Source organism: Spermophilus citellus (assembly GCF_964194105.1).
Source record: "Spermophilus citellus genome assembly, chromosome: 3".
Classification (NCBI taxonomy): Eukaryota; Metazoa; Chordata; class Mammalia; order Rodentia; family Sciuridae; genus Spermophilus; species Spermophilus citellus.
Window position 1 is genome coordinate 8,454,710 of NC_138184.1, and position 27,789 is coordinate 8,482,498.

The following is a 27,789-nucleotide window of genomic DNA, read 5'->3' on the forward strand; positions in this document are numbered from 1 at the left end:
CCGGCGAAACCCGTCCCGCAACCCACCCTTTACCGCGTAGCCGCATCACACAGGCGAACGCAAAAAATCTCTCGTGCAAAAGCACGGCCGGAAGAGACAGCAGGGCCACTGACGTCCCTTCCGCTCACCGCCAGGCTCTGCGGTGCTCGGCAGCTCAGACGTGGGCCGCGCAGTGAGGGAGGATGGGGCCTGGGGCCCACGCCCACTCAGAACCTAAGGCCGAGGGTAGAACTAGGTGTGGGCGGGGCTAGGGCGAAAATGGGACTAGGCGGCCGTGGGGGTGTTCTTGTCCCACCCGAAACGACCCATCGGATTTCCTCCCGCTTCAGCCCACGTTTCTAGAGAGCCCTTGCTTGGTAGGGAATTTAATATGGAATGGCAGTCTTGCTCTAGCAACTATGGGCCTCTGGATGGTGTTAGAATCACTATTGATTACAGCCATTCTGGGGGCTTCCACACAATCTTGCACCCTCAGTCCATCCAGTCAGGTTCAGGGGTCAACGGGAAGAATGGCAGAGGCTAAAGGGTTCTGACAGTGCTTTTGAAAATTACAACTTACAGCATTCCACTTTTCAGCTTTCCCATCAACCGTTCCTCAAGCCCCCATTTTTGCGAGGGCCCTGGGCCCCTAAACTTATGAAGTTGAGTTAGAATCAGGATTTTTCTCATCTGAGGTTACAAGGAGATACCCAGTTCCTCCATCACTATTGACACAATTCTCAAGACTGAGCTTGGTTCTGAAGGCTCTCCTGATATATATCATGAACCAATTTATCAGTAGGTTATTGCTTGACATTTACAAATATCCCCAAAACTTAGTAGCTGGAAATAACAAATCTATTATTAGTAGAAGCCTCTTGAGGACAAACTTGCACAGTTCAGATTTCTATTGGTCAAAGTCACAAGATCAATTCAAGGGAAAATGAAACACTCCCTCTTCTGATGGGAGCAACTTCAAAGAATTTGTGGTTGTTTGTAATCTGTCACAGGATGTGCTGGGTCTTGGTCAAGGGTCCTGTTGTTTTTTTCTACTTAGATGTTTTTAATGGCTTGTGTGAGGATGCACCTACTCCTGGGTCTCTGCATGTGTGAAGCTCAGGAGGGGTATCATGGGAATATGAATGCAAATGGGCCGGTCCATTTAGTTAGAAAGAAAAAGCATTAACAAAGAATTAAAATTTTTTAATGAATTTAATGGTTTAGATAGCAACTAAAAGTAATGGAGTACCTAAATTTAAAACACCAAGAGTAGAGTAATCTCAATGAAAAATACCAGTACAAATACAGATAAGCACAAGGACAAACAGAAAAAACAAGATGCTAAAAATTACTCCAAATTTATTACTAATTATATTATACATAATGGACTAAATGTTCGAGATAAAAGAAAAGGATTGTTAGGATTTTTCAAGTATTCGATTTTTTTTTTAAAACTCCAGCTACTAAAGTATGTATAAAGACACCTCTGGGGCTGGGCTGTAGCTCAGAGGTAGAGCACGTGCTTAGCATGCATGAGGCCCTAGGTTTGATTCCCAGCACCAAAAAACAAACAGAATATATACAGAGGGTCAGAGAGACTGAGAAATTAAAAAAAAAAAAAATCAGGCTGATATAGCCATATTAATATCAAAAAAAGAATTGAATAGAAAACATGAGAAAGTTTAATTTTTTCAAAACAAATATTTTTTGAAAGAAATCACAAAACTAAATATTTGCCAAGATTAACACAAGTTAAAAATGCACAAAGAAATCATTCCAGAATACAAGAAACCTAAACTTAATTACCCAACCAGTAAACATTAAAAATATAAGAAAAAAAAAACCCGCAAATTTTTGCTGCACAAGTGAAAATGAAAACATGCCTAGAAAATTTTAACTCACAATGTGTAAGATGGGATTGGAAACCCTAGTTGTCCTATAAGCATAAAAGAAATTGACCAAATGCTTTAAAATCATTGTAGAAAAAGGGTACCTAAGACAGTAATAATTACTCTAGATCTGAATAAATCAACAGGATAAATCACCAAGTTAAGAATTTAGAAAACATGGCAATATTCCCCAATGCAATGTATGATACTGTCATAATCTACATCTAAATATCTTTCAAGTCTTTCTTGAATTATTATTTTGGTAATACTGGGGAATGAACCCAGGGCCTTGCATATGCTAAGCACATATTGTTACAGAACAATCACATGCCATTGTTATTCAAACATATATTTGTGAGAAGATTTTATAACATTAGTAAATGCAAGTTACCTTTAAAGATGATCCATTATGTCCAAGTTGAGTGGATCTAAGAACACAAAGTTAACACTAGCTGGGTATAGCTCAGTGGTATACTGCTTTCCTAGCATGTGTGAGGCCCTGTGTTTGATCACCAGCACAAAAAAGTTTTAAAGTGTTAAGATTAAAAAAATAAAATAGCCAGGCATGGTAGCTCATGCCTATAATCCCAGAGATTTGGGAGGCTGAGACAGGAGGATTACAAGTCCACACACTTTAGCAGTTCAGCAAGGCCTTGAGCAACTTGGCCAGACACTGTCTCAAAATATTTTTTTTTAAATTAAATCAATAAATAATAATAAAAATCATTAAATGACCACATTTGAGAGTCCTTTCATTCATTCACTCATTCAAGTACTTATTAGGCATTATAGGCCAATTGGAGTTCTAGGTACTTGAGTCTTACCAGTGAATGAACATGATCACAGGATGCAGGGAAGGCAATTAATAAATCCAAGAGGAATGCAGCCTCACAAACTAAGGAATATTGAGAAATCTTTATACACAGACTGGGTAAAAAGTAAAACCTAATAAGTCAATAAAATGGAGAGCATCTCATCAGAACTTTGAAGAACAATATGCTGCTTTTACTACTTTTGGTCAGTATTGTGCTGGAGATCATACTCATTAAAAAAAGGAAATAACAGTTGAACTAGAAAAATAATAGTCATTCTCTATAGATATGACTGCTTGGTGACAAACCAAATAAATGAATCTATGTGTTTATGTGCCCTAAAGTGGCAACTTCGAATAATTCATGTTTAATTTAAACCCCAATATGACTTTTAAGGTGGGGTCTTTAAAGGACTTTACTGAAGTGAGGTCAAAAGAGTGGAGAACAAATCCAACAGGGCTATGATTTTATCAGAGGACAGAGACCTTGTTCTTAGTCTCCATCACATGAAGACACATTGAGGCGGCTGGCAAAACAGAGGCCTCACCAGAAGTTGACTGGTGAGGTGATCAGTTGGTACTCCTGATCTCAGACTTCTGGCCTTCAAAAATGTGAGAAAATAAATTTCTGTATCATTTCAGCTTATTTATTCAAAACAGAATCACTTTTTAAGCCACTTGATATACGGTATTTTGTTATGGTGGCCTAAGCTAAATATGACAGATTTTGGAACTGAAAGTGTGGTTTCGCCTAAAAATGTGCAAGCAGCTTTGAAATTCAGTAATGTATCAGGGCTGAAAATTTTTTAAAGCACATGCTAGGAAAAAAAAAATTAAAGGATATTCTGGTGAAGTGTCACTTGGCAATGGACTATTATTAGAAAATGGAGAAAATGCAATCCTTGAAAGGCAGAGGTAAAGAACTTGGTAGAACTATATTCTAGCATTTCATAGAAGGTAGAACCTGGAAGTATTACAACTGAAAGTCTGAGAATTATAATTAAAATGTTGAAGGAGTAGCTTGGTTCCTCCTGACACCTTTATTAAAATGCAAAAGGTAAGAGCTGAGGTGGGCACAGTAGTGCACACCTACAATCCCAGCAATGCAGCAGGCTGAGGCAGGAGGACTGCCAAGTTCAAGGCCAGCCTCAGCAAATTAGTGAGGCCCTAAACAACTCAGCAAGACCCCATATCAAAAAAATAAGAAGGGCTGGGGATGTGGCACAGTGGTGAAGCCCCTCTGGGTCCAATCCCCAGTACAAGAATAAAACAAACAAAAAATAAGAGCTGAACTGAAGAAAGAATATTAAGCAAAAAGGAACCACAGCTTCGGAGATTTGGAAAACTTTTAGTCTAAACATACTACAAAAACTAAGAAAGCTTCTACTAAAAATGTTGTTGAACAACTATTTGATAAAAAGATCATGGGTTGGCTGGGCATGGTGGTCATGCCTATAATTTCAACCCTTCTGGATGCTGAGGCAGGAGGATCATAAGTTATAGGCTAGTCTGGGAAATTTAGTGCGACCCTATCTTGAAATGAAATTAAAAAAAAAATTGCTGGGGATATAGCTCAGTCAGGGTGCTTGCCTAGCATGGGCAAGACCCTGTATTTATCCCCAGTAATGGGAAAACAAACAAACAAAAACTGAAGTCAGAAACAGAAATTAGATTATACTAGCAAAGACACTGCTGCTTGGATCTACAAAGAACCCAGCAGGCAAAGCAGTAAATTTCTTAGATCTTATAAGAGGAGGATGTAGGGATAATCAGCTATGAATATTGACTAGCCATTAAGAGCAGGTAAGGATGGTTTCCTTCTTGGCATGCTCAGTGGGAGATCAGTGGGATTAGAGGATATGCTTGGAGGAGTGTCTTTCAACATTTCACCTGTGTCCTATATCATCTTGGAGTCTGGTGAATTTTCACATGAATAAGCCACACTGGCAGCCACTTATCAACAAGGGATAAGAACCAAATCTTCATTTATCTCATATAGCATGTATTAATGCTACGGTAACTATGAGTCCAAGCACCAGGATGAGGCCAACCTGCAATACTGACCTCACCTAAGATCCACAAGTGCTCAGACTCAGGTATCTGTGAATGGGCAACAGGGAAGGGGCCAGGGATGTAGCTCAATGGTACATCAACCCTGTGGTTGATCCCAAACATTACTAAAAGAAAATATTTAAGTTCCAGGGGATCAACATATCTTATTTCATACTATCAGGATGGCATCTAAGGATAATCTGAACCATTACAACCCATACAAGGCAATTAAGACTAATCTGATGATCTTTGGTGTCACTGTCAACTTTAAAGGTCACAACAGATGGGCTATATAGTAACACCCATACCTTTACATTCATAGGCCTTCTTCCCAGTGTGAATTTTTGTGTGTTTGTTTAGTCGGGAGGAAACAGCAAATGCTTTTCCACATTGCTTACATATGTAGGGTTTCTCTCCAGTATGGGTTCGCATGTGAATGTTAAGGGATGTGGAATATATAAAAGCTTTCTCGCATATATCACACACAAAGGGCTTTTCTCCACTGTGAATTTTCAAATGTTTAGTACGATGAGAAGAAGTAATGAAGGATTTCCCACACTGAACGCATTCAAAAGGCTTCTCTCCAGTGTGAGTTCTTACATGATGAATCAAGCCTGAAGTCCTAGTGAAGGCTTTCCCACATTCCTTACATTCATAGGGCTTCTCTCCACTGTGAATTCGTACATGTGTAGCAAGGGCTGAATACTGAGTGAAGGCTTTCCCACATTCCTTACATACATAGGGTTTGATTCCAGTGTGTGTTCTTATATGTTCAGTAAGCTGAGTAGATCTAGAGAAGGTTTTCCCACATTCCTTACATTCATAAGGTTTCTCTCCAGTGTGAACTCGTATGTGTTCAGTCAGGCCTGACCACCGAAGAAAGGCTTTCCCACATTCCACACATTTATATGATTTTCTTCCAGTGTGAATTCTACTGTGATCATTAAGGTATGCGTTATTTTTAAAGGACTTGCCACACACCCTACATTGGAAGGATTTTTCTCCATTATGGGTTTTTATATGTGCAGAAAGTTGAGAAAAAGTAGTGAAGGACTTCCCACATTGCTCACATTTTTTGGATTTCTCTCCTGTATGAATTGTTACATACTGAGTTAGGTGTGAGGAAACTGCAAAGGCTCTCCAACATTCCTTGCATTCACAGAGTTTATTTCCAGTGTGGGTTCCCATGGGATTATTAAGGCATACAAAACATGGAAAGCCATTTCCACAGTCCTCCCATTTGTAGGGTTTTGTTGCATTGAGAATTTGAAGATGTACATCAAGGTCTGTGGCATGAATAGGTTCGTTCCCATATTTCTCCCATTCATACGGATTTCCTCCATTGTGAGTTCCCATATTTGCCTGAAGGTATGATTGATTAAAGAAGGCTTCCCCACTGTCTCTGTATTCAAAGGGTTTCTCTGTCATGCTAGTTCCCTGGTACATCATATCTGGAGTCAGGCTGAAGACTTGTTCACACTGATTCAACTCAGAAAGGTTCTGTTCAGTAGAGGTTTGTTTATGTAGAGTAAGGATGTTTTCTCCATACCCATTACCCTCAGAAATGTATCCTTGATTTTGCATTCTCACATCTGTCATAAGGCATGACTGTTCAATGGGTACTTCTCCACATGACTTATAGTCACACAGTTTCCCTCCATCACTGAGGCTTGCCTGCTGATGAATGCATGAATGAAGATTAAGGGATTTCAGAAAGGTGAAATAAATTTTACCCAGACATTTCCATGGACATTATAATTTTTACAATTTCCATTTCATGCACAGATTTCCTGGCCTCTTTATTTCCTAAAAATTGGATAATGGATCCTTTCATCAAAATCTTGTGCCACTGACTCCAACTGTAAAAAGACTATATTCCCATAAAATTGTTTAAAACCTACATGTCAATTTGTCTAGTTACATATTTGGGAATGTGTTTTTGAGAAAGCTCTGAAGCAACAAGCTTCATGATGTTCAAAATCTCTCTCCAGAGGAACTGCTTCCTCTTAGGTACATACTACTCTCAAATATCTCTCATTTGGGGGCTGGGGCTCAGCGGTAGAGTGCTTGCCTAGCACGTGCAAGGCCCTGGGTTCAATCCTTAGCACCACATAAAAAAATAAATGAAAAAGTAGAGACATTGACAACTACAACTAAAAAATAAATATTTTTAAAAAAATATCTCATTTGTACTGGTTCTCTATAAAGGAATTCGCAATCTTTTCTAAGGGTGAGAAATAACAAATAAATAACAAATACCCCTTGTTAATCTTACCGTTTGTATCCCAATGGAAGTTTGTGTCATACAGTCATTCTGAAGCTCTGACCCTTTGGTGCTAGGTTGGAGTTCCAATTCTGAAGCTAAACAACAAAAGAAATGTAAGGGTTTGAAGAAATAAATAGTAGATAGAAATTAAAAATGATGAGGGGTCAACTGTCCTTGTTTGCAAATTAAATATCAGATTTAAGGATTTTTAGTATATTAAAAATTTGGCAATAGAGCTGAGCGTGGCTCAGAGGTGGAGTGCTTGCTAGCAAGCATATCCCCTTGTGTTCCATCCCAGGCACTGCCAAAAAAAAAAAAAAAAAAAAAACAGCAATAAGGACACAAGGTCAACATTTTAGATGGCTTATTTCATATTGATTCTGTGAAAATTAAAGTGAAGATTATCAGAAAAAGAAAGTAAGAACTAGGAAAAGCATATACTGAAACAATAAACTTAAAAGAGGGAACAGAATGGGTAATTTTGTGAGAATTATAGGAATGTTTGAGTAGATTGAAAGTAATAGGTTATAGGAAGTGGAAGATCTCAAATTCTGAGGAAAATGGCTTCAAGCTTTAGAAATAAAGTACACCTTTAAATGTTTTCCCATATTAGCCAGGCATGGGGGTGCACACCTGTAATCCCAGTGTCTCAGAAGGTTGAGGCAGGAGGATCACAGGTTCAAGGCCAGTCCAGAAACTTACCAATACTGTAAGCAACGTAACAAGACAAGACCCTTCTTAAAAGATAAAAAGGGCTGGGGACATATTTCCCTAAAATTGTTTAAACCAAATTATCAAGTTATCCAGTTATATATTCAGAAATGTGCTTTTTTGAGAGCTTCATGGTATTTAGATTCTCTCTCCAAAGGAATTCCTCCCTCTGGATGCAAATTATTTCTCTCAATATCTCTCATTTATACTGGTTCTTTATAAAGAAATTCCCAATCTTTTCTGAAGGTGGGAAATAACAAATATTCCTTGTTTACTTTATCAGTATTAAAGCACCCCTGGGTTCAATCCCAAACACAAAAAGCAAACTAATTTTTTCTCATATGTATAGCACATACCTATAATCCCTGCTACTTGGAGGCTGAGGCAGGAAGATCACAATTTTGGGACAAATCTGGCCAATTTACTGAGATCCTGTCTCAAAATAAAAAATAAAAAGGACTGGGGATCCAGGTCAGTGGTAGAGTTGCTCTTGGGTTCAATCCCTAGTACCAAAAAAAAAAAAAAAAAAAAGAACAACAACAACAAAAAAACCAAAAACCAAAAACTTCCCATATTGCTGGGTGAGGTAGCACACGCCTATAATACCAGATACTTGGGACACTGAGGCAGGAAGATCAACTGTCTCAAAATAAAAAAGGGGTGGGGTGTAGCTAAAAGGTAAAGTGCCTCTGAGATCAATCCTCAGAACTAGGGAAAAAAATTCCTCATTAAACTGAGTTCTTCTTACTCACATTGAAGAACTTCACTTTCCATTGTCCTCAACTGTTCTTCTTTTAACGAGGAGATCAGACTAGGTATGAAGAACTGATATCCTGTGCAGGTGGAAAGATGCATGAATGGAAGAGGATCATGCAAGAGATGACAATCCTTCTTATGACTAAGGAATTATAGTTCTAATGAAAGCAATTATTTCAAAATGGGTAAAATGGAAAAATATGGGTTGAATGTATAGCTTATTGATACAGCATGTGCGTAGCATGTGCAAGGCCCTTATTTTCATCCCAAGCACCAAAAAGAAAAAAAGAAAAAAGAAAAAGGCATGTCTCTCCACTTCTGTGCCCCCAAAAGATTGGTTATCTCTAAACTCTGATAGTCAATGAAAGCTGACATACACATTTACAGACACTAAGACTTATCTTCAAGTAGAAAATAAAGCAAATCTAACAAAATGATATTTGTTCTCATGGGACAGCAACTCTTCCCTCTGGTTCTCAAACATTACTGTGCATTAGATTGATCTGGAGTGCTTCTCAAAACAGACAACCAAGCCTCAAACCAAGTTTCCAATATAGTTATTTCAAAGTTGTGGAAGGAAAGTGTATATTCCTAACAGGCTTAGTGAGGTCATGGTGTTGATGACATTTGAAGAATGGCCACAGTAGATTAAAATGTATTATATCAGGAACTATGTGTTATTTCCCACTATAGTCAGAATTAACAGTCAATTCTGTAAGACAATAATAAGCATATGAAATACATCTGTTCCATATCAAATTACAAGGAATAATGACAGCCTTACCTACTGAGGTCAGGTTCTCAAAGTTCTCCAGCATCACATCTTTGTATAGGTTTCTCTGAGTTGTGTCCAGTAAAGTCCACTCCTCTAGGGTGAACTCCACAGCCACATCATCAAAGGTCACTGAATCCTAAACCATTACACACATGCTGGTTTGAGCCAATTAACACTTCCACCAATGTTCACTGGAGAATTAGGAAAGGGGGCTTAATACCTATATATGGTTCTGAGGTCTCCCATATTCCATCCCCAGTGTTCAATGGCCCTAGGAACGCCTCTCTCTATCTAAACTCACTCACTGTTAACCACCTACCATTATATATGCCTTGAACATCATTTGTTAAACGTGAATTAATCTCAGCACACCTAGTCTAGGAGCTTTTGTCCTACCTGTCTCTACTGTTAACACACTCCTGAGCACACTGCAGATAAATGCTAATGAATAAATTATCTGAAAAAAGGACACTAATCTGCCTCACCATCTGTCAGAGTACTCAGCAAAATGAGAAACATGCAGTGGGCATCATGAGGATCAAAGTAATTACTGAAATACTGGGATGATTTTCAAGGTAACACCTCACCAATCTGAGGCTTCCACTCCCTGAGGAAATTCAAATGAGGACTCAGTCCTTAAATGGGGCTGTATTTCCATTAAAATAAAGTCTCTCTAAAAGGCAATGTCTTTAATGCACAGAAGTATTCCACTTTGTGGAAGGACACCCTTTCTTTTTACCTGGTAATAATTTGCCTGGTAGTCAGTCACCATTCTTTCTACGTTTGTCTTTTCTTCATAAAAGCAGATTGGTTCCGTGGAAAGAAGGCCTAATGGAAAAGAAAGATGGCATTAGAACCCAGAGTTGCCCATAATTCTTATATTCACATGCTATAAAGTCATTCCATCCTACATGGAAATTCCCTCATAATCTTAAACACTCAAAAACCACATAAATATACAACATTAACATGAAATGCCACAATAGCCATGACATGTCTCACCTAGAGCCCAGGAAGCCAATTCTGAGCCATGCTGCCCACTGGGGAAAGGGTAATGATCTCATTTTATAGGTTAAAAAAAAAAAAAACTTGAGCCCTGAAAACATATAACTCTATTTTCCCATGGTGGTAGAACTCATGAAGATTATGCAGCACCTCTTCCCAAAGCACAGACACCAGGGAGATGAATTATGAGACAACATTCTATGTCCCACTTCAGTTATTCCTAAATGAATCAGCAGCATGACTGCTGAAGCACCATCCATTGGACTCTATATTCTGCAGGGGAGACCTAAAACAGAGTGTGAAAAAGAGCATCAATAAGGACTTACCATGGGACAAATCAATGGCTGCCATCCTGGGATGCTGATGGTGAAATGTGCCTGAATGCTCCCTTCCCTGATGCCAAGACCACTTTAGGGCAGCGTATGAATCTAAGTGGACAGAAGCAATCTCCATTCCTTTTCATACAGGGTTATGTGGAGTCCCATTCATATCAATCATTAATCAACATCAAACATCAGTCATTAAACATCATACATTAGTGTTCTCTCTATAGTTAACATATGTGAAAGCCACTAAAAATGGAGTATTCAATAACAAGTACAATTACACAAATACTGACAAGACTGGTATTTGTCAGAGGTTGCTCTAATACCTTTCTATATATAAGTTCAGATAATTATCATAATCATCCTACCATTACCATACTTAATACTGAAGAAACCTACAATTCAGACAACACTTATAATTAGGCTAGTATCATCCAGTTTGGAAGTTGTCAAACAGGACTTGGATGCTGCTGCTTATCCTAAAAGCCTGATCTCCTATGATTCTTACTACTCTCCACATGACTAGAAGGTAGTCTTGTAACTATACATTATAATTCAGTAGTACTAACCCCAAATGTTATTGACCACTTCTTAAGGATCTAGTATGACTAAATAATTTTGCTTAATAAATTAAAATCAGAATAAAAAGATGAACACGATTTAGCTACCTGAAAACTCTCAAATATGTTTGGAATAACTTGGATATCTGAATCTATTTGTGTGTATATGTATGCAATGGGAACTGAACCCTGTTTTGCACATGCTAAGCATGTACTCTACATCCCCAGTTCCTGAATCTGCTTTTTCTTGGTACCAGGGACTGAACCCAGGTCACTGACTGCTGAGTCACATCCTCAACCCCTTTTAGTTTGTGAGACAGGGTCTCACTATTTAGGGCCTTGATAAGCTGCTATGCTGGCCTCAAACTGGTGAGCCTTCTGCCTTAGCCCCCTAAAATGCTGGGATTACAGGCATACCTTTTTTCCCCCCTTTTAAAAAAAATAAAGCAAGTTTATTCTCGTTTTAGAAATACTAGTTTGAGAACAGGAAATGGCCTTCTTGTAGGATGGGCATGAGATCAAAAACAGAGAGAAAGGAGGAATTGGGGAGGGAAGACAGGAGAATGGAGGCCATATCTCTCACTCTGGATGGGGGTAGGTCAAATGAATGATGGCTGGCTAGGAGATAGTAGACACCTGCAAGAACCGGAGAACAAGGGATCATCATCCACAGCAGGTAATGGTGGCACCAGTGACTGGAGCTATCCCTGTAACCACTAGTCTGTGACGAGCACAAGCAGGCACTGCCCACCTGGTACCAGGTAGAGTCAGCAATGCTGACCTAGGCACTAGGGGCACAGTAGGACACACCTTCATCCTTGAGCTCCAAGCTATGCAGTCTCAGGCAATGGCTTTGGGGCCCCTCCAGCTCCACACAAACAGGGCCGAATCCCCAGCTCTGCCATGCCATCCTGGCCCACAATGCACACTGATTTGGCAGGTAACAGAAAACAGTCTTCCTTCTCAAGTCACTCTACCCACCAGCTGGCAGCCAATTGCAACCAACTCCTTCACAACAGGAGGCAGTCTCATAGGTACACATGCCCACTGCTAGCCATGCCACAGCTGCCACCAGCACCACACCCAGCAGCAGCACTGGTAGGGGACATCTATTTTGTGCAGCCAGCAGTAGGGCAGAATAGACTCTGGGGGACCGGAAGCAGCATGCCCAGGTTGGTGGCAAAAAGCACAGCAACCAGGCACAGGTGTGTGGAGGAAAGCCAAGCAGGTACCTTCTCTTTCCCTTCCTCCCACTGCTACCCCTCTGTATTAACTTTATGAGATATAAACACAAAACAAGTACAATCAAACTTTAGGGTCCAGTGAATTATGAAGATTTAGTATGAGAAAAAGAATGTAATTATCTCAATTTTTTTTATTGATGACATACTGAAATAATTTTCAATATGTGGGACAAAATAAAATATATTATTACAAAAAAACCTTACCTGTTTCTACTTTGTTTACTGTGGCTACTAGAAGTTTATCTCAGGTCTGTCTTACTCTTTCATTCTTTCACCAAATAATCAGGAAGTCCTATTTCTGTGGTAGGCATATCCAGAGCAGGGATACACAGGAAATGTCCTGTTCTTAAAGATCCAAAGTTCTATAGGATAATAAAAACAATAACAAAATAACTGAGATATTAATCGTAAGTGCTATGGGGGAAAAAAAAAACAAGCAGCTGAGAAAACAGTGTCCTGTACATGCATACACACAGAAAGCACAATTACTTTTTTTTTTTTAAGTAGGAATTTAATCCATACCACTGACCACATCCCAGCAGTTTTTATTTTTTATTTTGAGACAGGGTCTTGCTGAGTTGCCAAGGGCCTTGCTAAGTTGCTGAGGCTGGCCTCAAAACTTATGATCCTCCTGCCTCAGCTTCCCCAGCTATACAAGCATGCACCACTGTGCCTGGCTAGAAAGCACAGATACTGTGAACTGGTTCTGGGGCAAGATGATAGCAAAAGAGGGAAATAAACATTAACTACTTCACCTTTGACCCAACAAGTTTAGAATTATCAAGGATTTTATAAGAAATTCAGAACACATTTCCAGTACTGATCAGCTTCATCAGCATCTTGGTTGAAAAAATTCTGAAAATGAAGAAATCTGCCCTCTTCCCCCACATCAGTAAAAGGTGAATGCCAAACCACCAACACTTGTCTACTTTATGGATCTTCTCAAAGAATACCTTTCCATAGTATTCATTGGGTGAGAAAAGACAGTCAATTTTTTTTTTGCATCAGTGTTTTTTTTTGTTTTTTGTTTTTTTTTTTTTTTTGGTGGTGCTGGGGATTGAACTCAGGGCCTTGTACAGAAGATGCAATCATTCTACCAATGAACTATATACCCAGTCCTTGCTTTAATTTTTATTAATTTCTTCCTTACAATTCCTTCATGTTTCTTATATTACCTTGTAACATCCATTTTAAAGAGTTCCTTTTTTTTCTTTTTCTTTTTGGCAGTACTGAGAATTAAATATACTCTACGACTGAGCTACATCCCCAGATCTTTTGATTTTTTAAAAATTTTGAGACAGGATTGCTCACTAAATGCCGAGCCTGGCCTTAAACATATGATTCTCCTGTCTCAGTCTCAGAGCGCTGGGATTAGAAAGGTATGCACCACTGTGCCTAGCTAAAAGATTAGCTCTTAAAAAAAAGCCAGATGTGGTGGGAAAATTCTGTAATCCCAGTAACTCAGGAAGCTGAGGTTTGCATGTTCAAGTCCAGCTTCAGCAATTAGCAAGGCACTGTCTAAATAAAAAATTAAAGGGATGGGGACGTACTTTCAAGATAAAGTGACCCTGGGTTTACCCCTCAGTTCCCAGAAAAAACAACAACAAAAAAATCTTCAATAAATCAAATAGAACAACAGCCTAAATAGTGATCTGCAGAATGAAATTTAAATGACAACCCCCTGAAGAATTCACAGTTCATGACTCATGAACCAAATTCACCCTAACAAAAACCCTATAGGTCTTACTCTACACAAGAGATGTTTCAAATGCTAAATCGACATATGGTAAATCACATGTCTTGATCGGTGGGGTGGCTCACACCTATAATCCCAACTATTTAGGAGGCTGAGACAGGAGAACCCAAAGTTCAAGGCACCTCTTGCAACTTAGTATGACCCTGCCCCAAAATAAAAAATAATAAAAAAAGAGGTGAGGATAGAGAACCCTTGGGCTCAATCCCCAATATGGGAGAAAGGGGATCTAGATCCAAGTACAGTACCTACAATATGCCCACAATCATTCCCTTCCAGTCCATTCACTCACCCACTCTTTGAGCAATAAAAGAACTGAGCTCCTTACCAATGGGAAACACATTCAGCTGAACCATATTAACCAAGTTGGTACCTGTGGTTGATAAAGTATCAACTCTAACACTTGTCTTGGAAGGTCAAATGAATAGTGCATTGTAACCAGTATAGCAGTAATAATCACTAAAAGGACTGTCTTCTGAATGTGCTTGTGCAGAAAGTGAAAAGCTCAGAACTGCAGCTCAATTTAAGAACTAAGAACCAAAGAGCTTCTATGATAGTTCTCATGGGAAAAAAAAAAAATGTTTTCGTCACTACAGGGGCTGTTATTGTCAAAAATTAAACAAAAAAATTTATGCGAATGGATTAAGTTACAACACTGGTGCATGCCCATAATCCCAGCGACTACAGAGGCTGAGGCAGGAGGATTACAAGTTTGAAGCTAGTCTCGAACTTAGTGAGACCCTGTCTCAAAATAAAAAGGGCTGGGAATGAGGCTCAATGGTAAAGCACACACCTGGGTTCAAACCCTGGAAGGGGGGGGGGGGGTTTACAACCTCAATATCAACCTCACCTAATTTCTTATGTGAAAATTAGGGCATTAATCAGTGTGTTAAAAACAGGGGAGATTACTCCAACATGGCCAAGAAATTACACTCAGAGAAGCACATAATATTAAAGATTTATTATATTCACAGGTTCTAGAGAGGAAAGCACAGCAAGTCAAGCAGGGGACTACAAGGGAAAGCAGGTTGAACCAAGCAGGTGAGCAGCTGAAAGAGGGTGACAAACTATGGGGTGGGGGGGTTTACTAGAAGTTTGAGTGGGGTAATTAAGCAAAAGTAGTAAAGGGATTCCATTGGTGCCTTTGAATGTCAGGAGTTCACAGTTAGAGGGTATAATAAGAATTTGTGGCAGAGGCCAGCCTTACCACACTGGCACATCTGGTGGCCTTGGATGAGAAATACTGAAGCATCAGAAAAATATGAAGTTTTAAGATTTACAAAACAATCAGGGAAGAGTATGAAACGTGGAATGGGGGCAAATGACAGTCACCCTCTTAACCCCAGGATACTCTAAACCTCAGTTTCCAGGGAAGTATTTTCTCCTTTGACTTCTTAGTAGACTAACCTTGGTCTCTTTGAAAGCCCTGTAATAATTACACACATCCCGAACTATGTAAAGATGTCCATAACCTACTGTGAAATCACTTTTTTTTTCTAAGTCTTTTTTAAAATTTTTATTATTTTTTTATTGGTTGTTCAAAACATTACAAAGCTCGTGATATATCATCTTTCATACATTTGACTCAATTGGGTTATGAACTCCCATTTTTACCCCAAATACAAATTGCAGAATCACATCGGTTACACACTCACATTTTTACATAATGGCATATTAGTGACTGTTGTATTCTGCTACCTTTCCTATCCCCCCTCCCCTCCCCTCCTATCTTCCCTCTCTACCTCCTCTGCTGTTGTTCAATTCTCTCCCTTGTTTCCCTCCCCCTTTCCCCTCACAACCTCTTATATGTAATTTTGTGTGACATTGAGGGTCGTGAAATCACTTTATTTGCAGTTAATTTTTACTTTTCATAATTTGCTTACTTTTTTTGGTGTGTGGTGCTAGGGATTGAACCCAGGGCCTTGGGCAATTGGGGGGGGGGCACTTTGTTTACTTTTTTTTTCTAATTTATATATGACAGCGGAATGCAATTTGTTTACTTTTAATCAACAAACTATAGTATACAATGTTGTTTTGAAATATATATTCATTTTGTGATGAGAACACTTAAAATCTTTAGCAATTTTCAAGGATATAACATGTTATTAACTAATAGTCACCAGGTATACAAGAGGTATTTTGATCTTTCTAATTCCAACTGAAATTTTATATCCTCTGGACAACAGCCCCCTCTTTATCCCTTTGCTACTTCTATGAGCTCAAATTTTTTTAGCTTAGATATACAAGGAGATCATGAGGTATATGCATTTCTGTGCCTGGTTTATTTCTCTTAACATCCTTCAGGTTCATTCATGTTGTTGCAAACAACAGAATGTCCTTTTTTTTAATCAAATACCACCTTTGAACCTGCTTTATTCAATCACCAATAAGACTCTGATAAGAGGGACCAAAAAAAAAAAAAAAAAAAAAAAAAAAAAACAGCCCAAACAAACAAAAGCCCCAACAATTTCCACCCCTCCCCCCGCATCAAGAGGGTCCAGAACAAGAGCATGCTCAGAAGCAAGTTCAAGCTATACTATAAGCTCCTCAAGCACTTACCCCAAATGATCTAGTATATCCAATAGGAGATTTATAGTACAGACTTCTAGTAGCATGGAATCAATCTGCAATTTTCTGCAGAAAATTATTCTCCTTTTGAGAAAAAGCTTAGCCCTGACTCACAGTAGAGAATAAACAACTGTGGGACATCAAGTGACCAAATAGTCCGATCTTCTTAAATAAACTGGGACTTGTTTGACCCACCTTGCCTTACGTTTGGGCATATGTAGCATCAATCTACACTAAATGGAAATGGCATAAGACACTGAGCTCTGGCAAGTCCAGTGAGCCTAAATAAATTGCATGAGTAAATGGCAAAGACTATTTCAACACCATCTTCAATTGCACTGTCCCTTTCCCTCAACCCATGCCTATGGCTTCCTTTCACCCAGTATACTAACACAAAACCTAAACCTCCCCCTTTATAGATGTGTCTGTATGACATGCACCACCTGAAAAGTACAGAGCTGAAGCATGGTGTACCACTGACCAAGGACTGGTCAGACTGTAGTAACAGTGCCACTAGTAATACTGTTGTCAGCACCACCATCTGTGTCTTCACAAATAATTTATCTTTCATCATGGAATTCACATAGCATTATTTCTTTTTTTGGGGGTGGGAGGCAGTCCTAGGGACTGAACTCAGGGGCACTCAACCACCAAGCCACATCCCCAGCCCTATTTTGTATTTTACTTAGAGATAGGATCTCACTGAGTTGCTTAGCACCTCACTTTTGCTGAGGCTGGCTTTGAACTCTCGATCCTTCTGCTTTAGCCCTCCAGCCACTGGGATTATAGGCATGCAATACTGCACCCGGCCATATAGCATTATTTTTAATTAAAAAACTCACTTCAGGGCTGGGGATGTGGCTCAAGAGGTAGAGCGCTTGCCTGGCATGCACGGGGCGCTGCGTTCGATCCTCAGCACCACATAAAAAAATAAAATAAAGATGTTGTGTCCACCGAAAACTAAAAAAAAAAAAAAAAAAAGGGGGCTGGGGATGTGGCTCAAGCGGTAGCGCGCTCGCCTGGCATGCATGCGGCCCGGGTTCGATCCTCCAGCACCACATACAAACAAAGATGTTGTGTCCGCCAATAACTAATAAATAAATAAATATTAAAAAAAAACCTCACTTCACTGCAAAGGATACTCCAATAGGAGTATATCCATGCAATCAACTAGTCTTATTAGATATGCCACAATAGGTGGAATATTATAATAAAAACTCACTTCCCAGGGTTGGGAATGTAGCTCAGTGGTAGAGTGCTTGCCTAGCAAGTGTGAGACACTCAGCACCACATAAAAATAAATATATTGTATTCTACATCCAAAAAACAACAATAACAAAACACATAGGTGGGCCCGGTGGTGCATGCCTGTAATCCCAGTAGTTTAGGAGGCTAAGGCAGGAGGATCATGAGTTCAAAGCCAGCTTCAGCAAAAAGCAAGGTGCTAAGCAACTCAGTGAGACCCTGTCTCTAAGTAAAATACAAAATAGGGCTGGGGATGTGACTCAGTGGTTGAGTGACCCTGAGTTCAATCCCCGGTACCAAAACAAACTAAACCCCCTCACTTTCCAGTGGCAGAACTTCAAGCAGTACATTTGGCTCTTCACTTGGCCAGAGGTATGTATATACAATGATTCATCAATAGCTGTCAATGGTTTTGTTGGATGCCCAAGGATGTAGAAAACCAAGACTGGGTGACAAGCAAATCTGCAAAATTTTTTTTAATCACAGATGGCCTTCTCAAAAAGGATATAGGCTGTCAAAGTATCTGTGACCTATGTGAATACCCGCCAAAGGTGATCCACTAGAAATAAGACAATTGGGCTGGGGGTGTGATGCTTGCCTAGCATGCACAAAGCCCTGGTTCTACCACTAGCACCACCAATAAATAAATAAATAATGATTAATAATTACATGAGCAATATGATGCACTCTGTTACTTTTGTACAGTTGTCTGTTACTTTCTCAGCCACCCCAATGGGTGTTTGTTTAATGGGCCATGAGCAAAACTGCCTCAAGAGCAGAGATAACATCATTCATGGTTCAACAAAATGGACTCGCCCTTACCAAGGCTGAACCATCTAACACTATTGCTGTGGGCCTGATCTGCTAAAAGCAGAAACCAGAGATAGGTGTCCCTTATGGCACCATTCCCTACAGAGGACCAGACAGGCACTTCACTAGGTATTTTGATTACAAGTTGCTCACACTGAACCTCTACTAGCATGAAGGTGACAAATATTTACCCTCACTATAATACACTTATGTTATAAATATGGATTTCCCTCTCCATTAGTAATACTGCTGCCTGCACCACCATCTGTGAATTCACAAAATAATTTATCTATCATCTTGGAAATCACATAGCATTATTTCTAATTAAGAAATTCACACCAGGCATGCTAGCACATGCCTATAATCCCAGTAGCTCAGGAGATTAAGGCAGGATTGCAAAGTGAAACAAAGCCAGCCTCAGGAACTTAATGAGCAAGACCCTGTCTCAAAATAAAAAGTAAAAAAAAAGCGGGGGGGCACTAGGGATGTGGCTCAGAGGTAAAGCACCCCTGTGTTCAATTTCTGATACCAAAAAAAAAAAAAAAAAAAAAATTTACTTCACCACAAAGGACGTACAAAAACAGGAATACATCCATGCAATCAAATAGTCTTATTAGTTAGGTTACCATTCAGAAGTACCTGATCTACATGAGAGGTGAAATATTATAAGAAAACTCATGTACAGGGCTGGGAGTATAGCATAGTGTTCAACACTATGCAAAAGGCCCTGCATTTGATTCCCCATAATCTCAGGAAAAAGAGCACAAAACTCACAGGACAAAGTTGTAGACAAACCTCACAATGGATGAGATTCTGTCTCAGAGGATACAACGTAGTTGTTCTGCGATTGGCTCCAGAACCCTTGTGGACACCAAAATCCCCAGATGCTTAAGTGCCTTATTGCACAATATTATCAGGTGTAGTGGCAAATGCCTATAATCCCAGCTACTCAGGAGGCTGAAGCAGGAGGATTGCAAGTTAAAGGCCAGTCTGGCAAACTTAGCAAGACCTTGTTTCAAAATAAACAGTTTTACAAAGCAGGATATATAGCTCAGTGACAGAGCGCCCCTGGGTTCAATCTTCAGAATTAAAGGAAAAAAATTAAGTAAAATCCCACAGTATTTGCTTATCACCTAGGTGCATTTCCCTAATATTTTAAAGCAACTCTAAATTACTTTAATACCAAATACAACATAAATAGTTGTTATACTGTATTATTTAGGAAATAAAAGCAAGGGAAGAAAAGGTCTGTACATTCTCAGTATAGATGCAACCACTGAAGGCTTACCTATATAGTACATGCCAACAACAATAGAATGTTTTCTTCCAATTGGTGGCTGGTCAAATTCCTGCATGTGGAATGTGCAGAAGGCTAAGAGTATATGCTTTAAATCAGACCTTGGAGATGAGGATGTAGCTCAGTGGAAGAATACCTACCTGCCCAGCATTAGCATGTGTGAAGCCCCGAGTTCCATTCCCAACTCACGTGTACACACACATGCACACACACAATCATACAGCTTTACATGGTACTTTCTCCCCATAGGCAGAATCCTGGAGTGAAATAATTGATCAGTGAATGTAGAATTGACTCTGCAGACAGAAATTCTGCCTCAGTTCCAGGAACCTAGATCTTAAGCCCTAATGGGAAATGCCTCCCTCAGGACACAACTAGAAATGAGACAGCTACCTGGGTATTTTGGGCTTCATATATCACAAATATCTAAAACAAAAGGCAAAATGAAGGGAGGGGGCTGATCTACTGGCCATAGTGATTGACGCCAAGTACCAAAAAGAAATGGGTACAGGCTGGGCATGGTGGTGCATACCTTTAATCCCAGTGATTAGGGAGGCTGAGGCAGGAGGTTTGCAAGTTCAAGGACAGGCTCAGCAATTTAGCAAGGTCCTAAGCAAATTGACAAAACCCTGTCTCATAAAAATTAAAAGGGCTGGGGATATGGCTCAGTGGTTCAATTCCCAGTACCAAAAAAAGAATCTGAGGTACAGCTGTATAATTGGGGCAAGGAGAAAGAAATTTAAAGTCTCACATACTTCCATGCTGAATAGAAAAAGCTTAATGGAAAATTTCAACTGAAAAAAATGAAGAATGGAAGACCCTTTGGGAATGGAGTTTGGATTAACTCTACCAGGTACAAAACTAACAAATCACTTCAATCTTCCTTCCATTTTTATTTTACACATAAGTACTGAAGGTTATATTTTAAAATTTAGTCCTGAGGTAACAATATTCACTGAGAATGTGATGAAATACAAGGAGCAGTTAATATGGCTTATGATGGTGATATACCATGTCTAGTGGGAATATGCATCATATCACTTTGGGAAGGGTTAGGATTTCTTCCCTTATTTTCTTAGCTATAAATATAGACTTGATTAATTACTGCAAGAAACTTAAAATATATGTAGAAGGGTGAATATGGAAGTTGAGTAGCCAGAGAGTGGAATGTGCCAGTAGACTAAATATTCATCTCAGCTTCAAATTCCCGGTCAACATTTGCTATGAAATATAATACTGGTTTCTTTAAACATTTATCTTTTATCCCGAATGTGTTAAGTTTTCCAAGTACAGGGGCATTACGGGGACACTGAAGAAGGATGGAAACTTCTGTGGGATCCCACTGGTGCATGATGAGTCATCCTCTGGTGCTCTGTCCCCACCATGTGCCCAGAATACAGGCTCCATAGGCAATATCGATTCTCCTGTAGTCCTCATAACAGGGATACCAGCCATTACAAAGACTCCCATGCCGCCCCTGACCAGTGCAGGCAGCTGAACTTAAGATGGCTTATGTGAATTTGCAGGTTCACCAAATAAAACAGACACAATTTACACAAGCTTCAGGACAGCTTCCCTGCTCTCAGCCTCAGGCTCCCCAAAAGGGAGAGCAAAAGAAAGTCACAAGAGGCTAATGAGAGAGAGAATATGTTTGGAAGTGAGCTTTTATTGGGGAGACTCTTGTTCTTAGAAGTTCTATCCAAAAAAGGGCAGAAGGGGCAGGGCTACAAGGGACAGGTGAGTGTAACTCAAACCTGGGGGCACATCAGCACATGCGTCAGTTTCAGAGTTTCCTAAGTGCCCCATGACAAGTCACAGTACATTACAGAATGCAAGATGCATGCTGACCCAACTTGCTCTACATATCAACCCATAAGAAGCCTATGTCGTAGACCTTGGTTCCCCATAGTTCTCCAGGTGCTAACACTGCATTTTATGCCCAATTCCCTCTGCACACTGGCCCAACTTCAGGTAGCTTTTGCCATAAGCATCGTTCATGCTTGACTAGTGACTGGAGAGCAACTCAGGCTCACAGCATACCAGGAGCACTACCTTCTAGTGGACTACACCTACACTGCAGCCAATACACCCTAACAGGACCTTAATGAGTTCCACTTTGGGATATTCATGCCCCTGGATAAGCTCCTCTCCAGATTGATACACAAGATCTGTGATTTGTTTCTAGCCAAGAAAATGTGGCTAGAAATGTGCAGATGTAATTAAGGCCCCAAATGAGTTGGTTTTTAATTCATCAACAGGGAAAATCATTCTGGTAGAACTAATATAATCATGTGGAAGACTCTTCAAGAGTCCTTCTGTGAGGTACAGATACTCTGCTAGCTATATTAATGAAGGGTACACATGACAAAAATTATAAGTAAACTCAAGAAACTATGGTAAACACCTACAGCTGCCAAGAAATGAATTTTGCAAATTACATCAGTGTGGAGATTGAACTCAGGGGCACTTGGCCACTGAGCCACATCCCTAGCCCTATTTTGTATTTTTTTTTTATTTTTTTTTAAAGGGGGGGGGGAGAGAGAGAGAGAGAATTTTTTAATATTTATTTTTTAGTTTTCGGCGGACAGAACATCTTTGTTTGTATGTGGTGCTGAGGATCGAACCCGGGCCGCACGCATGCCAGGTGAGCGCGCTACCGCTTGAGCCACATCCCCAGCCCCCTATTTTGTATTTTATTTAGAGACAGGGTCTCACTGAGTTGCTTAGTGTCTCGCCATTGCTAAGGCTGGCTTTGAACTCTCAATTCTCCTGTGTCAGCCTCCCAAGTGACTGGGAAGCATGTACTATTCTAAGCCACTGAATCTGCTGAAATTCATTAGGCACCAACAGATAGATATAAACAGGTTTTCTAATGAAGTTGGTCTTGGAAGAGGTAGGCATTCTATGTTTAGAACATACTTTTTTTTATATCAGGAAGTGAACCCAGGGGTACTTAACCACAAAGCTGCATTCCCAACCCTTCTTATTTTTTTTTCTTAAGACAGGGGTTTCACTAAATTGCTTAGGGCCTCACTATGTTGCTGAGATTACAGGCATATGCCACCACACCTGGCTATTATCTTTCACTGACAATTATGCTACTGCTGGGTATGACTGTATACTCCTATAATCCCAGTGACTCAGGAGCCCAAGACAGGATGGATTGCAAATTTAAGGCAACCTGGGTAACTTAGGTCCTGTCTCAAAATAAAAATTACAAGTGCTGGGGATGGCTCCATAGTAAAGCACTTGCCCAGCATACACAAGGGCCTGGATTCAATTTCTAATACCACACACATACAAAAAATAGAATATGACAAAAAACAACAACAATAATGATGATGTACTGAAGTTCATCTATACTATGGCATCTATTATTAATTTATTCCTTTTGTTTACAATAAGGATTCCAATAATATTATTTATTCTGTTGAGCCATATTTGGTTGTTTCTAATTGAGGACTATTTCAAATAATAGTGATGAAATGTCTTCAGTTTTATATTAACAGACATTGCAACCACTACTCTAAAGTTAAAGCACATATTTAATAGATATTGCCAACAGCTCAAATTGCTTCTTCAATAAACTCTGCCACCAGCAGAATATACACATCCTCACCAATTTTATCTTCAGAACCTCTCATCAAAGCTGGGTGTGGTGGCACATACCTGTAATCTCAGCTATTAGGAGAGCTGAGTCAGGAGAATCACAAGTGTTAGACTAGCCTGGGCAACTTAGCAAGATCTTGTTTCAAAATTAAAAAAAAAAAAAAAGAAAGAAAAAGAAAAAAGTCTGGAGATATAGTTTAGAGGGAGAGAGCTTTCCTGACATGTGGTAGGCCCTAGATTCAATCTCTGGTACAAACAAAACAACCCTCATCAATTTTTTTTTTCTTTACGGCCAGCTAATTCACCAAGACCTCTAAGTAGCAAACACTTAAGGTAAAATGGATATTGTTATGCCAAAGGGTTCCTTCAGAGCTTTGTACCAGATCATATTTAATATCTAGTGGTATCAAACTACTAGATGTGTCAGCCTATATAAGGAGTGACACAAGACTAGCTGGTCTGAACTTTCTCTCAGGGAAACTGAGCCCTAATTTGGATGTGGGAATCCCAAAATGGACTGAAAACCACTCAAAGAAGCTTTGACTATTTATGAACATAATCATTTCTTAAGATTGAGAATTAACAAGTGAATTTTCATAGAGAACTTTTTCTTTAATGTTTAATCACTGATTCTCATTAATTCCCTATTCACAAAAATAAATAGCTGTAGAAATAAAATTAGTCATGCACTTCCTTCCATACCTCCTAGTTCAAAAACGTGAATTCCTATGGTCTTTTTTAAGAGCACTAATTTTTTTAAATACCTTTTATTTTACCTATTTATGTAGTGCTGAGGATCAAACCCAGTGCCCTAAGCATGCAAGGCAAGCACAATACCACTGAGCCACCACCTCAGCCCCCCTATGGACTTTTGATCTCAGCTTAAATAGAACTCACTTTTTTTTTCCTTCACCTACTTTCATACACTAACAGAGCATATTACACTTTACTTCCAAAATTCTGATCACTACATAAATTCATTTATTTGCCCTCTTTATTAGTGTATAACTTCCCTCAGAACAGACCTTTAGCTCTCCCTCCCTCTGAAGATAGCCCTCATGTGCATTCCTTGCTTTACCTACAATCTCTTTCAAGATTGCCCCATTCTCCTTTGAATATGTAACTATTTTCCTAAACCTATATCAATATCTTTAATAAAAAAAAAAAGACCTAGTGTGAATTTTTTTCTCTACCTCAGTCATTCAGGCATTCATCAGTTTATAGGATATATATAAGAAATGGAGAAAATATTAATACGCCATCAGACTTTAAACAAATAGCAAAACTTGTGACTTTCTGAAAGAACATGTGACCTTTCAAAAAAGTCAACAGAGAGGGGCTGGGGTTGTAGCTCAGTGGTAGAGCGCTCGCCTAGCCTAGCATGCATGAGGCGCTGGATTCAATCCTCAGTACCACAAAATGTAAAAGATATTGTGTCCACATAAAACTAAAAATAATTTTTTTTTTAAAAAAAGTACATTAAAAAAGCCCAACAGAGGGGCTGGGGATGTGGCTCACATGGTAGCCTGCTCACCTAGCACCACATAAAAATAAAATAAAAGATATGTGTCCACCTAAAAAAACTAAAAAAAAAAACTTAAAAAAAAGTCAACAGAGAAACAACAATGACTGTTTTCAGTTCAAAGAACCTAGGAGAGGGGCTGGGGATGTGGCTCAAGTGGTAGCACGCTCGCCTGGCATGCGTGCGGCCCGGGTTCGATCCTCAGCACCACATACAAACAAAGATGTTGTGTCCGCCGAGAACTAAAAAATAAATATTAAAAATTCTCTCTCTCTCTCTCCCCTCTCTCTTAAAAAAAAAAAAAAAAAAAAAAAAAAAAGAACCTAGGAGACATTAAAAGTTTTCAATATAAGAACTTTGAAGAGATTGATATTAGATCCAGTAACACCCAAAAGTCTATTTTGGAACAATGTGGAGAATTTTAATTTCAAAAAAACTAAATACTTTGGGCTGGGGTTGTGGCTCAGTGGTAGAGCTCTCGCCTGGCATGTGTGAGGCACTGGGTTTGATTCTGAGCATTGCATATAAGTAAATAAATGAATAAAATAAAGGTCCACTGACAACTAAAAAAATATTTTTTAAAAAAGTAAATACTAGATTTTTAATTTTCTTAGAGGAAATGTTACTATTGTGGTTTTAGTAGACCAATATTCTTATCTTTAGGTGATACCTCACCAACAACCTGATAATATCATGCCTGTAATTTCAATGTATGCTTAAACAGTTTGCCATAAAACGTACTTTATTATTCTATGGCGAAATCAAATAGCTAATTTAATTGGTAGTACCAGTCTAACAAAGCCTTCTTAGCTGGTGGGATGGCACACCTTTAATCCTCCTGCTGAGTCAGGAGGATGCACATTCAAGGGCAGCCTCAGCAACTTAGCAAGGCCCTGTCTCAAAATTTAAAAATAAATAATAAAAGACTGAGGATGTAGTTCAGTGGTAGAGTGCCCCTAGGTTCAATCCCCAGTACCCAAAACAAAACAAAGCCTCCATTCTTTTCTCCTGGAGGAGGGCTTATAAGGTTGGTACAGAGGTAGAGACCTATAAAGTTCAGATAAGAATAGTTATTAACGGGGATGGGGGTGTTGCTCAGTGGTGGAGCAGGCTTAGCATGCATGAGGCCCTGGTTCCATTTACAGCATCCAAACAACAACAACAAAAAAAAAAAATAGCTTTTTTCTTCAGGAGAAAGTGGCGCTGGGGTCTATGTACCTTTGTATATGGTTCACAAGACACCTAAGAAAGTATCTTTCTCTTTCTACCAGGGTACAATGTGTCACAAATAAATACATGACGCACAAACAAAGCGAAATTCCCGGATGAAATATTAGTTCGCATAAAAAAGGAGGAGAAAGCCCCCTCGACCCATTTTCTACCCAGCGCTCACCAGGACACGCAGAAGTCGCCGGGTCCCCGGAGGAGGACGCAAGTGTGAACCAACGTGACTCCAGTGCCGGAAATTCTATTCCCTCTGGAAAAAAATTCACAAAGGTTATTTCGGAGGCTTTTAGGAGGGGCGCGCGGTGCACGGACACGCGTCCAGGGCGAGCTCTCACCACGCCGCTCAGCCCGGCGCTGGAGGGCACCGACTGCCCGGGCGGCCTCTCGGACAAGGCCACGCCAGGAGGACGCGCAGCCCGGCGGGCGGGGCGCGCCCGGCCCCACGGAACAGGTCCTGGGGACCGCCAGGGGCAAGCTCGTGTTCCCACCACCCTCTTCCACCGCCGGGGCATCCCTCTCACCACGCCTCACCAGAGCCGGGCCGAGACCTAAGACCACCAAGTAGTGAGGTCTCGGGCGAACCGGGCCAGAAAGGAGGCGGTGGACCACTGACGTCACTACCGCTTCCGGGCAGGCAGCAGCACTTTAGGCCTCTTCGGGCCGAGAAATTACACTTTCCTCTCGTGTCCGGGGGCTCGCGGGTGAGCCCATCAAGGGGATCCGAGGCAGAAAGAAGTCCAGAGGCCAAAGCCGAAGTTAGAACCAGGCCTCTGAGCGGGCTGCGGGCGGGGCCCACGCCCCGGGGCGGGGCTGGGGGTGGGACCAGGCCCTGCGCTCCGGGGGTGGATGGAGAAACAGGTTAGGCAAGAGTGGGGGTGGGGACGCATCCCTCAGGATGCTCACAAAAGCTTTTCTCCCTTTCCAGTGAAGGATTTCTTTTGCAGGCTCCAACAAGAGAGACTGTTGGTTTTGCTATATAAGTAATATTTGTAGATAAGGACTCTGTTGCCACCAGAACCCAAACAGAAATATTGGATTTATATGTCCTTAATGAGGGTTGATCTCTTTGGAGGAGCATATTGTTAATTTAATGTTCCTGTAGAAAGGGGGTTGTCATCAAGATTTTGTCTGCAACCGGGCCCACATCTGTAACCTCAGCTACTTGAGAGTCCAAGACAGGAGGATGGCAAGTTCAAGACCAGTCTCAGAAACTTTAGAAAAATCCTTTCTCAAAATTAAAAACAAAAAGGGTTTGAAAAGTTGTTACATGTTAGAACGTTTGCCTAGCATGTACAAGGCCCTGGGCTCAACTCCCAGTTTTGCAAAAAGAAAAAAATCAGGTTTTCAAAGATTTTGATGACAAAACTTTGAGGCACCTCATGGT

General features: G+C 40.1%; 1 protein-coding gene across 1 annotated transcript; it reads right to left on the bottom strand.

Moving 5' to 3' along the window:
- Window positions 1–1,178: 1,178 nt before the first annotated feature.
- On the bottom strand, window positions 1,179–27,199 carry ZNF561 (zinc finger protein 561). Its single transcript, XM_081288343.1, has 7 exons — window positions 26,937–27,199; window positions 26,572–26,655; window positions 9,979–10,067; window positions 9,249–9,375; window positions 8,461–8,541; window positions 7,007–7,092; window positions 1,179–6,408 (listed from the first exon to the last, which is right to left on the bottom strand). Exons 3-7 carry the CDS (start codon window positions 10,009–10,011, stop codon window positions 5,020–5,022), a joined length of 1,716 nt encoding a protein of 571 aa, XP_081144469.1. The 5' UTR covers window positions 10,012–10,067; window positions 26,572–26,655; window positions 26,937–27,199; the 3' UTR covers window positions 1,179–5,019.
- Between the last annotated feature and the right edge of the window lie 590 nt (window positions 27,200–27,789).

What these genes read in the sequence shown, in the direction of transcription:
- ZNF561 (XM_081288343.1), bottom strand. Translation starts at nt 10,011, where the DNA reads ATGGTGACTGACTACCAGGCAAATTATTACCAG. An exon ending in TGAGAACCTGACCTCAGTAG is followed by an intron (nt 8,542 to 9,248) that starts GTAAGGCTGTCA and finishes CCACCTGCACAG; the next exon opens with GATATCAGTTCTTCATACCT. An exon ending in GGAAAGTGAAGTTCTTCAAT is followed by an intron (nt 7,093 to 8,460) that starts GTGAGTAAGAAG and finishes TTTGTTGTTTAG; the next exon opens with CTTCAGAATTGGAACTCCAA.